Raw genomic sequence first — 15,581 nt, 5'->3', positions numbered from 1 at the left:
CTTGTCCTCCTCCTCCATGAAACTAAAGGTAACTCCTAGGAGAAAGGGAAAAGCTTATGAATCCTTTCAATTTGTTGGTGAGACACATGATCTAATTAAAAAAACGTTATTGCTTTCATTTTATAGCTTGAAGAAACGCCGTGGACCAAGGACGAAGGAGTACGAGGCGAAAAAAGGACGAAGTCAGTTGCATAGCAGGTACGCGAAAGGGGCCGCAGGTGCGCTTGCGGTTGTCAGTTTCGGTTGTCAAGCTGTCAACATCTTGCTTTTATCGTGGAAAATATGACTCCTATCAAGAACATATATCACTTGAGAATTGTATTTCAAGCTATTTATGCGTTCACAAGTTAGTTTCTTGAGATCGATCAATGTTGTTTTCGAGTTAGACTGTGTTGTATTACGACACTGTTGTCTGAATGCAACACTTGTAGTCCAAAATCCCTACTCCTATTTGGACTTTTGACTTATTTTGTAATGTATTTACGATTAAGATGAATAATATTATTACTCCATCAAAAAAAAAAAACCTAAAAATAATAATCCTATATTTGATAAATTCGTTCTTGAACAAATACTGACTTATTTTTGCCAAAATATTTTCAATAGATGTGTTGTTATGAACATAATATTGATTGCCAATAGGGATGTGTTTAATAGTGAAGATGTTCAGTGACTTTAAGTGGTCCTCTTGATGCTGATGATTGACTAAATGGCAATTCGATGAAAATGCGGTTTTGTTTTGTTTTTGCAATTTTAATTCAATTCCAACTCATAGAAACTTCATTGGGGTGACTGTGTGGTTAATGCGTTGGCCTCACAATGGTGAACCTGGGTCCAAATCCAGGTCTGTCTACCTGTGTGGAGTTTGTATGTTCTCCCCGGGCCTGTGCAGGTTTTCTCTTGGTGCTCTTGTTTCTTCCCACATTCCACGATAGGCTGATTGGACACTAAATTGTGTGTTCCAATCTTTACCCTTTAAATTACAGTGACATTTCTGGTTTAGATTAAGTAAAAATGTCCTCGATCGTAAAATGTTTCCCTTCCTAGTGATTCCTTTGGGTTACATAGGTGTTATTTTTTACTATAGGCATATAATTGCACCCTAATTTAAAACAATACCTCTTATTTTTTGCCAGCATTGTGTCATTGTCTCTTAACCTCATCTTCTTGTTTCAAATGGACCGTGGGCCTGAATTATGCACTGGGGAGGCCTTTCAACATAATAACGGGTGTCTATGTTTTATTAAAAGCCGGTACAAAAGGCACGGCGGGCTGTGAATGCCTCGGGAAAGCGGACACTAGTGTTTTGTCCCAGGCCTGAAACGTAAGCACTCATGCAGTGCATAGTCAAGCACACTGAGCCTTACTATTTGGCCCTTGCAGAAGGGTCCTCACCATTGACCTTATCTGACCTGGGCTATGTGCTATACTGCTCATAAGAAAATGTATAGAGCCGGTAAGTCCACAACTTTGTGGAAAATAAATCCAAGGAACGGACAGTTATCAGTATAGCAAAATGTCAAACGAATGCATGCAGGGTTTAAGTCAAGTTGTTCATTCGTGGCAGCTTAGTGAATTGTGAACCACGTCTACTGCATTTTTGTTTACTTCTGTGATGACAAGCTATTTTCCTGTACTTTTAAAAAAGCATTGCAGTGTGACAGAGTTACCTAACCCTCATAACAACATGGTTATAACGAACAAAAGGTTAACTCATTATAGCCTGCCACTGAAAGTGACCAACTCATTGTGATGCCTTCAAGTGGTCAAGGACAGATGCATCTGGTGGTACATTTTCAGTAGCTTTATTGAATAGAGTGAGAAAAAAAAAACACCAAAGAACTATATTTATGCACTAGCAGTTCACACTCATGGTCACTGATACTGCAGTGTAGAACGTGAGTGGAAGTAAAATAATACCTACACCCCCCATGCCAAACTCTGGGTATTGGTGTGTATGTGTGGAGTGAAAGATTGTTGAAGAAAGGAAGCTGGGAACAAAACTATGGCGACTCAGGTAGAAGGGCAGGCACTATGGAACACAAAAGCCATCCATCACATACTACATTTGCCTTGGGCGTTCACACTCTGGTTGCATCTTTTTTTTACGTTTTCTTATTTTTAGACACAAACAATGAATGCATGGCTGTTATTGAGGATGTATCTGAAAAAAACACAATTGCAACTTGCAAACCTTTTCAAAAGTTAGAATATAAATATAATACAGAGTACAAGAATTTACCTGCAAAAGTGAATTTTGCCAATGTGACTTATACCATATTATACCTATAAATGAAGTTGAAAATATCCCAATACAATTATTTTTTTTACTTTGACCTAGATTTTCAGAATAAATAGACCAATAGAAACTGCTGATTGACACATGACATTGATTGCTGAGGAAATAATGGCTTCGTAGCCCTTTTGTAATTTTTTTTCCTAATCTTTACAAATAAATGATTAACTTTGCAATGTACGTTGGTTGCCAAGGTAAGCATTACATTGTGCAAAAACACTGATGTGTGTCAATAATTCAGTTTAAGCACCCTTTGCGACTGCTAATGTGCTTGTTTTGACTCTTGATGTTTACATTCTTCTTCCGACCTTTTAACATGCAGCTTCCTTACGTGAAGTGGAACTAACTGGTTTTGGCTCCAAGGGTTGCTTTTCAAGTTCAAGCGGGTTTAAAACTCTCCCTGCACTTGTAATGATTTTTCTTTTTTCAACCCTAGACAAAGTCCGATGACAAATTAAATAATTTTTGCTTGATGACACTATTGAACCAAGTACCAGAGAACATTGTGTCACTTAAATCAAGTGCAGGTGCAATTTGGAGACAAAAGCTGGTGTCAAAAAAAATGTAGGTTTCTCTTATTCAACTTCACTTCTGTGTTACAGTAAAGTCTGTCATTCTAGCAAATAAATACTTTTTTTTTCTCCAAAGAACAAACTGGGCAAGTAGATGATTGATTGGCCTGTTAATATTCACCATAATGCTTGTAAAATGCTCAGCAATATTTGCAGTCAATATGGTTTTCTTATCAGGCTTAACAAGACGTCATTTCTGATGATATCAAAGTTTTATATATAGCATAATTTTGGTGACAGTTTGTTGGAACCTATCTTGAATAATGGAGGAAGAAATGAATCCCATTTAAAGAATATAGATCCAAAACAGGTTTAAAACAACTATGATGCTAAAAAAAAGCAGAGTAGTAAAGTCCAGTAAACACACAAAGTCCAACAACTTGACTCTCAAATATCATGTTGTCATCACACCTTTGGGAAAAGCCTGTAAACTTGTCCTGGTGCGTTCCTTTTGAATATGACATCATTTTTGATTGTTTCCTATCAGAAGAAAGGTGTGTAAAGCTCATAGACTAAAAGGAAGTGTGAGTCAGTTCAAATGCCGTCAAGTGGGTAAACATTTTTCGTCAGGGATTAATAAATGATAGGCAAATGCTAAAAATCATTCACTGTGTTGTCATGACCTTCATGGAAGCTATGCTCAAACAACCTTTTTTTTCTCTAGCATTTAAGTTTGGTCTGAGCATATACTGTATATTCTCATGATTCCTGTTTTTCACTGATTGGCTGTCTGGGCTCAGTGATTATGTCTAATGAGTTCTAAAGTGCTGTGTAAGAATGGTTTTCATGTTAGGGAAGGGCAGAAGTCTTCTATTTTAATTATTCTCAACTCACACTATACAAAACCAGTTGGAAAATTCTAGATTCCGGCCTTGTTTCACTCTCTTCTTCTTCCTTTGCATCTTAGCTCAGGAGATAATTGTGTATGAAACAAATGGGAGCCATAGGACGATTCCCTTTTTCCAAACCCCTAATACTTACTTTGTGTGCCTGTCTGACAACGCCACACCTACACTTTTGTTCCGCGCTTTAGAAGTCACTGCGATACGTTGGTGTCAAATATCAGGCAACTGTGTGTGTGTGTGTGTGTGTGTGTTTGAACCTTAACATTTTTCCATTCCTTGATTTGGTTAACATTTTTTTAAAGCGAAATAATATTACAGTGAATTTAGGACTTCCACGCTTTATCTACCCAAATCCCAGAATCTTTATTTTACTGCACTTTTCACGTTTTTAAGCAAGTCATTGATTGCTTTCATCAATTCATCTGAGCTGGGAAGGATGACAGGGAATAATCACATTTCAGTAGCATTGATGGATGGAAAAAAGCCACCCTAAAGATCCAGAATCCAGTCAGTGATTGATGTTACGGCGTCTTTTAATGTTGCCATTTCAGTTATGATCAAAGGACACAGTACCTCCTCCATGTTTTGTGTGCTAGTGAGGCAGATGATGAGAGAAAAGGTAATTTTGTGGTAGTGCTTGCGGCGTGTGTGCCTGAACAGCCTCTCAGGTTGCATGGAGATGATGAAAAGCTGTCCGTGCGCGTGATGGATGGGTCCAGTTAGATAATATGACTAATAAAACGGCCCTGGTAAATGTCACACTAGTATACAATCCCATTGTGTATGTGAGGGACTGGCAAATTATGAAGCAAATGTCAGGTTGTCTTCACTCCGCAGATTTTCGCCAGTGTTACCAGTGCCAAGGTCCATATTGCGTCATGCAGCTTCCCTGCTAAAGTTTAATCTGCGTCATTTATGCCAATTTGACATTTTGTAAAAGCATGCAAGGTGCTTCACTGGTTCCTTTTAAAAGCACCACATGGTGATCCATCTTGTTTATTCTGGAGCACATCTTAAGCATGATTCAAGAACAATAATGCTTGTTTTCTTCCTTTCACAATTACATATTTCTGTAATAATGGGAACTTGTCCGACCTTTGAGCACTAAGTGGGTCACTCGCTGTTGTTTTTTTTTGTCCTGCAGTGTTTGTCCTTGGCCTCCTGCCGGGTCACCTCATCTTCTTTTTTCTTTTTTTTCTTTTTTTTTTCCTCTTGGGACATTTTTGCTTTCACACGTTCATCATCTCCCTTGTTTTTTTCCTCTAGCAATCCTTGTTTAATTGTTTTCTACATGTGTTGTTCTAAACAATTTTACAAAGGGACTAACCATAACCATGTCAAACAGGTAAGGCTTGATGTCGGGTGTGTCTTCATGTTTCATCACAAGAAATGGCTTTAATTCAACTGGATGAATAGGCAGGCATATAGTGCATGTTCTTGCAGTATTTTTCTAAGGAAACAGACACATGGATTTTGTCAAAATATGGTCTTTTCAATTAAGTGAAACTTCACTCTTTTTAACTCCCCAGTTTGGAGGAATGCTAAGTTCAGTTAGAGTGAGCGTGACAAGATCATATTGAAACAGAAGTCATGTGGGGTCTATAATGCTAAAGTAATTGTCTGCTCAAAGGCCATTTAAAGTTTATCGGTTGCAAGTATCAGCTTACAGGCTACTTCAACTCATGGCAAGGTTTAGAACATTTTTCATTTTGAATACTTTTGATACAATTCATTTATGTATAGTCAGGTATTAGATCTGGATGTGGGAGGAATGTAGAGCTTATTATAAGGACTGAGAGTGCTTCCCCAGCATGGGGTCCACACCAGTACACAGCAAATACTTCTTTTTTCTTGCGTTGAAACAATTTATCTACCAACTTTTTAAAAGAAGCACCTCTTTTTTTCTCTTTCGACATTATAGTGTCCTTCTGTGACGTATTCTATGTCTACGTGGCAATTTTCTGTCAATGCATTCCTGTGCCGCTTAAGACTAATTCACCTCCCTCTTTTGCTAGGCAGAATGCGGTCATGAGAATGTTCAATGTTCAGCGTTTATCCCCAATTGATCACATGCAGGGGAGGTGTAAACATTGGGCATTGTTTTACAGTACATGAAATACGAGTGTTTTGTCACCAATGTCTTATTTAGTTTATTTCAAACAGCTTTGAGAGTTTGAGGTTAAAAGCAAAGAATTGTCTTCATTTCACAGCTGTTAAACAGGCGCATTTGTTGGTTTCTAATGTAGATCTTTTTCCTGCATGTTGTATATCCACATTCCGCATGGGTTTTAAAATGACATTGTAAAGTAGCATTTAAAAAATGGAGGACAATAACACAGCAGTTGAATGTTATGCGGACTTTGCCATGACTCTTCATAACAGGTGATGGTAAAAAACTGATAAAAAAGTAATTTGTCTTTTGAGATTTGGTTGGGGGTGCCAGGCCTCCAGAGGTCACACGTCCACTCATTCCCCCCACCCAGCCTTGCTTCCTTCTCCTCTTCTCTCATTCTCTCCCTCCCTCCTGCCTTGGCTAGTCTCCATATGCCGGGCTCAGGACCTTGGGAATGAATGGCGCCCGGGCCGTGCTCCGTCTTTGAAGCCAGCCAGGAATGCGAGGCCTCTTTTTTTTTTTTTTTTCTTCTCTCGCTCTGTGTTGTTCGGCACTAACGTGAAATATTCCCTCTGCTGCTCTCATTGTGCATCGCAGAGCCGGACGTCATCAGGCGGCCAATGGCTGGTTCCCACTAAACAGCCACAGGTCGCAGAGAGAAAGAAGGGGCGAGTGGTGGGGGCTCTTAGAGAGAGAGAGAGAGAGAGAGAGAAGGCACTCTACAAGTCTTCTGTTTTAATATTGTGCTCGTCTGGTTGCTTGGCGCTGGTGCCTCCTGGAAGAAACATGTCGTGAAAACAGATTCGATATTTCAGGGGTTTCTCTTTCGAAGGCCACATGGCTTTTTTTGGGCTTGAGAAAGGGTACGGAACAAAGTTGGGGTAAGTTTTGTATACTTTTATGCCAGTCATGCTCTTTTTAAGTTGACCCTTTCACGTTGCAAGTATTAATGTTCTGCTTTTGTTGCAATAATGGCTCCATAGTGCTCCTACATGTTGTACTTTGTATGCTTGTGAGGGTATTTGTCTGGGCAAGTCACCCTGTTTCTAGCTCACCCCCACTTCACTCTCCTTCTCTGTACATTGTGCCACTGCCTGTCCCCTCCATCACTTCCACTTGAACGCTCCCCTCTTGGGGAGCCTCTCTCTCCTTGCATTTGTGTGTGTGGGTGAGTGTGTTTGTGTGCATTTGAAGATCAGTAAGCCCTTAATGAACACAATACACTATTATTATTAATAGTGTTTTTTTATATTTTGTGTTGTTCATACTCAATTCAAAGAAAAAGAAAAATACAAGCTCAAGTATTACAGAGTAACCGTTTCTTATAATGAGGTATTATGTGTCACATGAAGTTTCTTCATGTGCGCTGTAATTTTACTGAATTCCTAAAATACTTTTACGTGTTTGCTGCAAAACGCTCAGATGACCTCAGAGTCTAATTAGAGACCTGGTTAATCTAAGGTTTCAAGAGAGGGACCCTAAAATGTGTGATGAACTTTTCTGACCTTAAATTTAGTATAGTATAGGTATGTGTCAAATACATTGCAGGCTAACAGAGAGTTTGTATTTTTGCTTTTTTCATTCTAGGGACTTCTTCCAACATTCCCTGAAGATTTGAATAAGCCATAAGGAGGTGGAAAAATGACTTAATAAGTGACCTACACTCTGCACAACCTGGTGCAAATGTGTTGGTAGGACTTTCCCCAGTTGAAAGGCAGATAAATGCTCCCCTTGCTCCTTCTTGACACCCCTCCCAATATTCCATGGATTCTTACAGCTTCCAATTTGAAAGAATGAGCAACGTGGATTTGCATCCTCCGAGCCTGCCCGTCAGTCGGCTATCCCCAGCCAGGTCCAATAGCAGCATTGTCGAACAATTTGCCCACCACCACCAGCACGGCAAAGGAGACTCAGCCTACAGCTCCTTCTCTGGGGGGTCCACTGCTCCAGACTATCCACCATCACTTCATTTCCCAGAAGACCTGCAGTCTAGTTCTTTCAACCCCTATGCTGACCTTAAATATATAAAGTCCATGTATCATCCCAACCAGGGTTTGCAGGCAAACCCAAAGACCATGGACCAATTATATCATTCGATGGAGGTGATCTCGCAGAACTATCGCAATAGTACTCATAAGCAGAGTGGAAATGGTAGTTTCTATACCAATGACAAAGTAATGTCAAAGGTGTCACATAGGGTTCCATCACAAGGGGATTACAGTCCCATTGGTCCTCACCAAATCCCTCCTCGACCGACTAAATTTATAGCCCCTAAAAATGTAGATAACAGCAAGGGTCAACTTAGTTCTGAGACTCAACAGCTCCGATCACAAACTAATCACCATCCACATCTCCACATAAGGAGTGTCTCCCAAACCGGCATGGCTAAACCAGAGCCAATCAACTCCGTCAGCCCCGAAGTATACTCAGCTCAACGAAATGGGCTACCAGTGGATATTCAGCAACTGCCAAGCAACCACTCTCAGTCTCCCTCTTATGAAGAAAACTCCATGAACCACATCAATCTCTTCATCCCAGACAACAAAGCTCCCTCTAAGCAGCAGACATCGACTAACTTCCAGAGATATTCACTTCCTAAAGTTACAAGCCAGTCTGAACATCGGAAGGCTCAGCAGTTATCAATTGGAGGTGGTTTTAATGGAGTGGATCATAGTCGGACTGATCGGTCTTTCGGGAGTGAGTCTGACAAAAGGCAGCATTTGAAGTGGAGGGGTTCAGAGCCGGTCCGTGTATCTAGTGATTGGATTGCCGAACAGACGGGCTTCATCAACAGCAGCATCACACATAAAGGTCAGTACTACTTTGTCACAGGAATGTGTAAGCAGTCTGAAGGCAGAATGAGAAAACATTCGGCATCTGTGATTGGGACTGAAGCTGCAAGTGAATGCTCTTCTTTGCTGGACAGACCTCGACCAAAAGAAAGGGAGAGATGTCACAGCACAATGGAAAATTTATTTATACCCATAAATCATGGAGAGGACGAAAGAAGTATCCAGAGCAAGGATATTACACCAAGAAGTTTTGATCAAGAAAATCACAAACCCGTCTCATTTTCAGCACGGTCCTCTCAAAATTTGGAATCCTTTGAACAAATTGACACAGAGAGTCGAGAGATGGGGCGCCATACTACAACCAATCCTATATTTTACTGTGGGCCTGAGAAAATCAACCCACATTCAACTTTGCAAACAAAGGAAATCAACCCACTGAACTGCAGTGAGCCATCTAAACAGCCAAAGGGAGAAGAGCAGATAAATAAGGGGAAAAGACAGCCACTGTCAGATGTAGTCAGCGATAGGATAAACAAAGAAACCACCCCACTTCTCTACCATCTCACAGAGGCTAATAGAACATTTATGTCAAAAAAGGATGTCGAATTTGGTGTGACCGATAAAGAAGCAGCTCAAAACGTAGCGGTTGCCACTGATGTGTGTTTGAAGAATGGAAGACCTCAGCAAAGTGATGCACCTAAAAACGATGCGAGGGGAGTTGATCCTATTTCTTGTAATACCCTGGATGACTCCTATAAAAAGTACTACAAAGAGAAGCTAAAGTACGCCCAATCAAAAGTATTGAAGGAGACATCATTTAAAAGAAGGGATCTGCAACTGGCTTCAGCTCATCGCCCCAGCTCAAAACTTGAAATAATATCACCCGTGAGTCACTCGTATTCCCCTTCACAAGATTCTGAAACTTCCACAGATACCCTTACCCCGTCTGTTGCCTCTGAGGAGATGGACAAGGGGAGCATAGTGGAAGAGGTGAGCCAGAGTCCTAAGCAGATGAACGTCATAACGGAAAGAGAAAATAGGGGATCTGCAAATGTGGCCCAACCTCAGGTGCCGCCACGAATCGGGGGCCGAAAGCGATTGACTGCAGAGCAAAAAAAGATGTGCTACTCTGAACCTGAGAAGCTCAACCATCTCGGTGGCGGCTCCTGTCACTCAGCTTGCCGCTCCTTTGGCAACGATAGTGATAGCCTGTTTGGAATGGACAGTGACTGGCAGGATCATGTGCAGACCAGAGAGCAGGGACTCGTAGCAGCACGTAGAAGGATGTTTGAAACTCGGGGCCGTGCGCTGTCCGCCTCCAGCGCTTCAAGGACGAACTTAAAGCATCTGCAACACAAGGCACTGGTGGAATATATGGAACGTAAAACGGGTCAGAGAGTTGCGGAACCCCAACAATTAAGTCCTCAACTACCAATACCTCCCAGGCAGAGGCACTCTTTGGGAGAAAGACCATTTGACTGGATTCCCAGGCCTTTATCTGCAAGTACTGAAGGCAATCCGATAAAAAAGAAACTAAATAGACCCCAGTCTGCAGGACGCATCCTTGATGCCTCCACCAGCTCTGTTAGGTAAGATTTGCGACTGATTGAAAAGATTTTAGTTTCTATTTGTCATTTTAATTGAATGTTTCACAAAAATAGGTACGCCCAGTTCTTCTCAGCACAACCATCTCCAGGTCGACCTGAAGGGCAATCAAACGGATGGAAGGAAAGATTATATCTAACGCATGGCATGTATTCCTCTGCGGAGAATCTCGTAGAGCAACCTGACCCTACAATTTTCAGGAACAGATCCACATCCACACCACATCCAATCCAGGTGGGTTAAAAAAAAAAACATTTTTTTTAACTTGTGCATTCCCAAAATAAGTGGTATGACTGTTTGAAATGCACTGAACTTATTGTACTGAATGAAAGAAAATGACTCAATATTTAGTTCTGTTGTTTGTCCTCTATCCTCCTCAGGTGCTTGGGATCAATGGAAATGATCAAGAAGAAGTTAATTCCACCGAAACCTGCAGGTATGTACCAGTGCAACTGTAATGTTGCAACATTTCTTTTGTTTTTAGGGCATGGTTGTATTATGTGTAGACTGTGGCAAATTAACATTCCATTCAAATTAATTTTCTTGGTCAAAACCACTCTCTAACGACACCAAGCCTGTTTCTATTGTCTAAATGATTTGCACAGTCACATGGCTTGTTTACTGCTTTTAATTTATAGACTCCAGAAAAGCATGAGAGCTGGAGGGGTCTCCACACCTGAGGCCCATCATCAAATCCGTGTGGGAGCACAAAGAGGAAGATCTATGGAAGAACTCGGGACATCCAAGTTAACAAGAATGTGTGCTTTTAGTAAAAGTTCTGAGCAGCTGGATCAGGCATGCCGAGATGTGAGAAATAGTTCGCTATTTGCTAAGGTCAAAGAAGCTCAGGGGACGGAAAGAGAGTGGAAGAAGCACACAGTGAATCAAGTGAAGAATGAAACAGACATTTCTGACCTGAAGGGACTGACACAATTCCATATAGAGAAAAAGTCCATTCTGAATCAAACCTCCGATCCAGTGCTGGTAGCTGGGGAAGATGTTGACATTAAGCTGAGAATAGGAAAAATAAACTTGAGTGGATCCCACTCCCCGGGCAAAAGGAAATCTTCTGGATCTTGCAGTCCTCCCACAGATGAATTCCTGTCTAGCAAACCTCCCTTCGAGGCGCCCTCTTACCCTCATTGCCAGGCCATTGTAGGCCAAGAGAGCATTGAAAGGGAGGTTAGGTCCACCATGTCTGCCACTACACAGATACAGCAACCTTATGAAAACAAAGCCAACTCCAGGTGACTCATCCACTAATATCTGTTTTAATGTTGTTGTTCCAAATGATCAAAACTGCTTGTGTTTATTATTAAACACAATAACACATATTTCCTCCTGTAATTAAATTGATTTTTGCACACATTCTTAAAAGTTTAGCTTTTAACTTAATATAATTGCTGCTATTTAAGAGTAATTTTACTAGATGTTTGATCTTTTGCATTCTTTTCATCACAACTCTTCCTTCCAGAGGTTCCGGCTGTCCTCATGACGATTATTCAGTGGTCGAACCCAGCAAAGGTGTCCAATCTCCTGCCCATGAAGTATCCCTGAGCTGTGGCGTGACTACAGATCCGTCCTCATGGATTATTCCGTCAGAGGAGGATCAGACCAAAGAGGACGTGAAGAAGGGGAACTCTGATTTTCATGAGGCTTCCATTGCAATCCCTGCCTGTCAGATGAGGAAAGCCTCAGTGTCTACCTGCACTTTGGTTTCTGATGAGCAGATCGTAGAGGAGGAAAAACCTGAAAGGTTGGACAGTGATTCCAGAGATAATCAAGAGTTTGAGGAAAGTTGTCAAACAGAGAAAGAAACAGCAAGTTCAGAGAATCCTGGTAAGAAACCATCATGGGAGGAGATGGTCGAGGCCGTGGTCAAGGAAGACCGGTCACTTGCCCCCACACTCTATCCGCTAACCAATCGTAAGACGGCGCTGATGCTGATGGAGCAACTGCTGTCTGAGGACACACTGCTGATGGAAGAGCACTACAAGAAGAAACAGGAGCGAAAAGAAGCTGCGGAAAGGTCAGTAACATGCGGTATTATAGAAAAAGGAAATAGTACATGCCCCCTAAGAACTGTGCCACTGTACTCAATTGCATGCACCACTTAAAACATCTAACAGCAAATCGGTACCAATATCATAAGGTTCTTGTTTGAGTCTACCATCCTGACTCTATCAACTTGGACTGACAATTGACTGACTAGTTATCTAATGTGTCTGGTGAAACAATCTCTACAACTCTGGTAATGGAGAGGATAATTGTCTTCTAAAGGCTAATTAATGACAATACCCAGTACTGTATAGTGTTTCTGTATGAAACACAATCGTGATTGGTGTTATCCAAAGAAGGTGCCATGTTACATTACGTTCTCCTGTATATCTGCAAACTCCTATACTTGCACACGTTTCTGCAAATGTAAGCAAAGAGCGCGAGAGAGATAGTCTAAGCATAATTGAACTTGTATAGACAAAAAGGTCTGCATGTTCTGTTCTTATGATGTCAGCCTGACCTGTTCATTTTTTTTTTACAGTTGTGAGACCAAGATACCGTCGTCACACGACAGCTTTAAAACTGCAAGCGGAGATGTCTGTGGCACAAATGACCTCGCTAGCAAGAAGGTAATCTACTATGAAGTCAAAACTTGCACCAGACCACTGTAATTGCAGGACCGCTGGAGATAAAACTATTGACTTGCCACCTTTTGAGTTCCATATTTTTTGGCATGGATATGGCCAGCAGTAATCTTTTGATGTCTCAATTCCTTCATACTTTCATTCACAGGGTTTGTTGGTGTGCTGCATCGAGGAGCATCTGGGCTCGCTGAAGGTGACGCGGGACGCCCTCCAAGCCGAAATGGAGGACAATATAGCCCATGGCAAGGCTCTGGAAGTTCTGGTCCGTGAGTGTTGTCCACCCCTGGAGCTGGAGAGGTATAACCTGTTCATCGGGGATCTGGAGAGGGTGGTCAACTTGCTCTTGTGCCTCTCCGCCCGGCTGGCCAGGGTGCAAAATGCCCTAAGTACTGTGGATGAGGAAATGGATGTTGAGGAGAAGGTGAGTGTTTTTCAACTGTGAATCGTATGAATATAATGATCACAGTTCACCCTAAGACACAAAATAAGTAAATAAGGCCACATTACAATACCAGCAAATATAAAAAAAAACTGGTCTGATTCACTGCAATGTGTGTTATAGTATATAGATTTCTAATCTTTTAACAGTACATATTATATTGGAATAAAAGTACTGCAGCTGTCTTTTTATGAGCCCACTGTTAGTGTGCTAACAACTCCCATGACTTGTTCTTGTTGATACTGTTAACAAACCAGGAGCCTCTTGATCTTTGTCCCGTTTGTAATATTAGCCACGTGTTTTCTTCAACAAGATCAAAATTTAAATTCAACTGTACTGCTCATTGAAGCGTCAGCAAATAAGTGAACGTTTACGTCTCTGCTCCCATGCGTTCTCCCGTTGTCCTTTAGTCTGTTGTGTTGACTTTGGAACAGCAAACATGGCTGCAAGGTGAAGAATAACTTTAGTTTCTCGCCATGTGGAATGCAGAAAATGCACTTGTTCATGTTCTTGGTTTTAACCAATGTAATTAAGCCTAATATTTCGTAAAGCAAGATCATTACTCTCAAATGGGCCTTTGGTTAAAATGGTGACACTAACGTAATGGGAGTCCATCCTATTTAGTTTCAGGCTTTATTTTCCACAAAGGCTAAAAGCATCCCAGCCCATTTAGTTTAATACTTATTTGTCAAAACAAGTCTCGTGGAAGCATTAAAGAAAAGTGTTCTGAATGTGTTAAGCCAGCTCCGGTCCGGAGGGCAAGCTTGTCATTTCACAGCGTTATCAGTACTCTGGAGACAACTGTTTACACTCACTCACCGAAACTCATGCAACTCACTGGTTTCGATGACATCTGCATCAACCCTGCCCTCTGTTGACACAAGGCAACACTTCACCTCCCTATCCAAAGCTTAAACCTGCACAGTCAATTAAAAATGACTGTGTGATAATGATTTTTTTAAATTTGTATTACATAACAGTCTTGATTACAGTAGAAGTAAACAATCTGAATCATGCACATTCATCAAAAGCCAGTTTATATAAAGTGTGAAATGTATATTTAATTAGTTTGTAAGTAGTATAGTTTTGGTAGCGATGCCTCCAAATTTTAATAGTTTAAGAATTTAACTTTGTAAATATTTTCATAATATATACACAATGAATGAAACCAGTTATCATTTTTGTAGAATGATTTGGGGTATTTAATCATTTTTAATATGTCTGAAATGATATTAATTAAATTATATACATATTTCTATTGATATAGAAAATATTCCCCTTTTTTTCAACATTTTATTATTATATTTTGAATGTTTTTTTTTATTTGTAGAATTTATTATTTTAAAATATTTATTTATTTAACTACTCAATTTTAGAACTGAGACTATATTTCATGTAGAATCTCATGCTAATATTTCCCTTATGTATTTGTGTGCATTCTAGCAATCTCTGGACAACCGTCACCGTTTGCTGTGTAAGCAACGGGAGGACGCCAAAGACCTTAAGGACAACCTGGACCGCCGGGAGAGCCTTGTATCCACCTTCCTGTCCCGCCAGCTGAGCACCGAGCAAGTGTGCGACTATCGGCGCTTTGTGCAGACCAAGGCTTCTCTGCTCATCCGCCGCAAGGACCTGGAAGAGAAGACAAAGCTCTGTGAGGAGCAGCTGGAGGCCCTCACCAGAAGCCTTCACATGTGAGCACAGATATTTTGTTCATGAGGAACCACCGGTCTATACCAGTTCACTTGGACCATTCCCTGATCGACCCCGCTTCATGACACTTTTCAATCCCCATGTGCCTTGACTCGACCTTCACTCTTACCGACTCGAGCTCAGTTACTGTCCGAGTCCGTAGTCAAAAGACGTTATAAGAAATACTCGATCAACGGCCTCATCAATAAATTCAAGTTGACTGCCGTCAAGTATAGGGTCAACTACAAAAATCAACTTAAATTGACCCCTCACGCTTCCTCACCTACGTTCGGCCTCCCAGAATATTGCCATGTCACCTTCTTTCACCCTTTTGTAGACAAAGTTGGACAAATCCCGGCTTTAGCAGGTAGTGTAAAACAAAACCATTGTTCTCTAAGCTTTAAGAAGCATAGGAGTGAGTCAGGTGTAGCTCGAGGCACTAAAAACCAAAAGAAAAGATGAATGGTAACAAAAAAAATAAGCACTTTGTAATAGATCAATGCACATTTCTTCATTTGGAAATCAAACAGCCTTACTCCATCCAGATTCATGTTTCTCAGCATTTTTGTTTGCATTTACTGTAAA

The 15,581-nt window shown here is 40.9% G+C and overlaps 1 protein-coding gene across 4 annotated transcripts; it reads left to right on the top strand.

Annotated features, from left to right (window-relative positions):
- shroom1 (shroom family member 1) lies at positions 1-15,156 on the top strand. Of its 4 annotated transcripts, none has more exons than XM_077740311.1 (10): positions 1-28; positions 127-198; positions 7,414-10,207; positions 10,280-10,457; positions 10,604-10,659; positions 10,862-11,470; positions 11,698-12,252; positions 12,763-12,850; positions 13,014-13,286; positions 14,748-15,156. In XM_077740311.1, exons 3-10 carry the CDS (start codon positions 7,590-7,592, stop codon positions 15,000-15,002), a joined length of 4,632 nt encoding a protein of 1,543 aa, XP_077596437.1. In that variant the 5' UTR covers positions 1-28; positions 127-198; positions 7,414-7,589; the 3' UTR covers positions 15,003-15,156. The 4 variants fall into 4 exon arrangements, with proteins under 4 accessions (XP_077596437.1, XP_077596439.1, XP_077596436.1 ...); XM_077740313.1 differs by lacking the exon at positions 1-28 and having other exon boundaries at positions 51-198; positions 7,414-7,517; positions 7,604-10,207; XM_077740310.1 differs by lacking the exon at positions 1-28 and having other exon boundaries at positions 51-198.
- Positions 15,157-15,581: the final 425 nt, after the last annotated feature.

Source organism: Stigmatopora nigra, chromosome 19, assembly GCF_051989575.1.
Source record: "Stigmatopora nigra isolate UIUO_SnigA chromosome 19, RoL_Snig_1.1, whole genome shotgun sequence".
Lineage (NCBI taxonomy): Eukaryota > Metazoa > Chordata > Actinopteri > Syngnathiformes > Syngnathidae > Stigmatopora > Stigmatopora nigra.
Note: the sequence above shows the minus strand (reverse complement) of the source record. Positions and strands in the feature narration are given on the sequence as shown.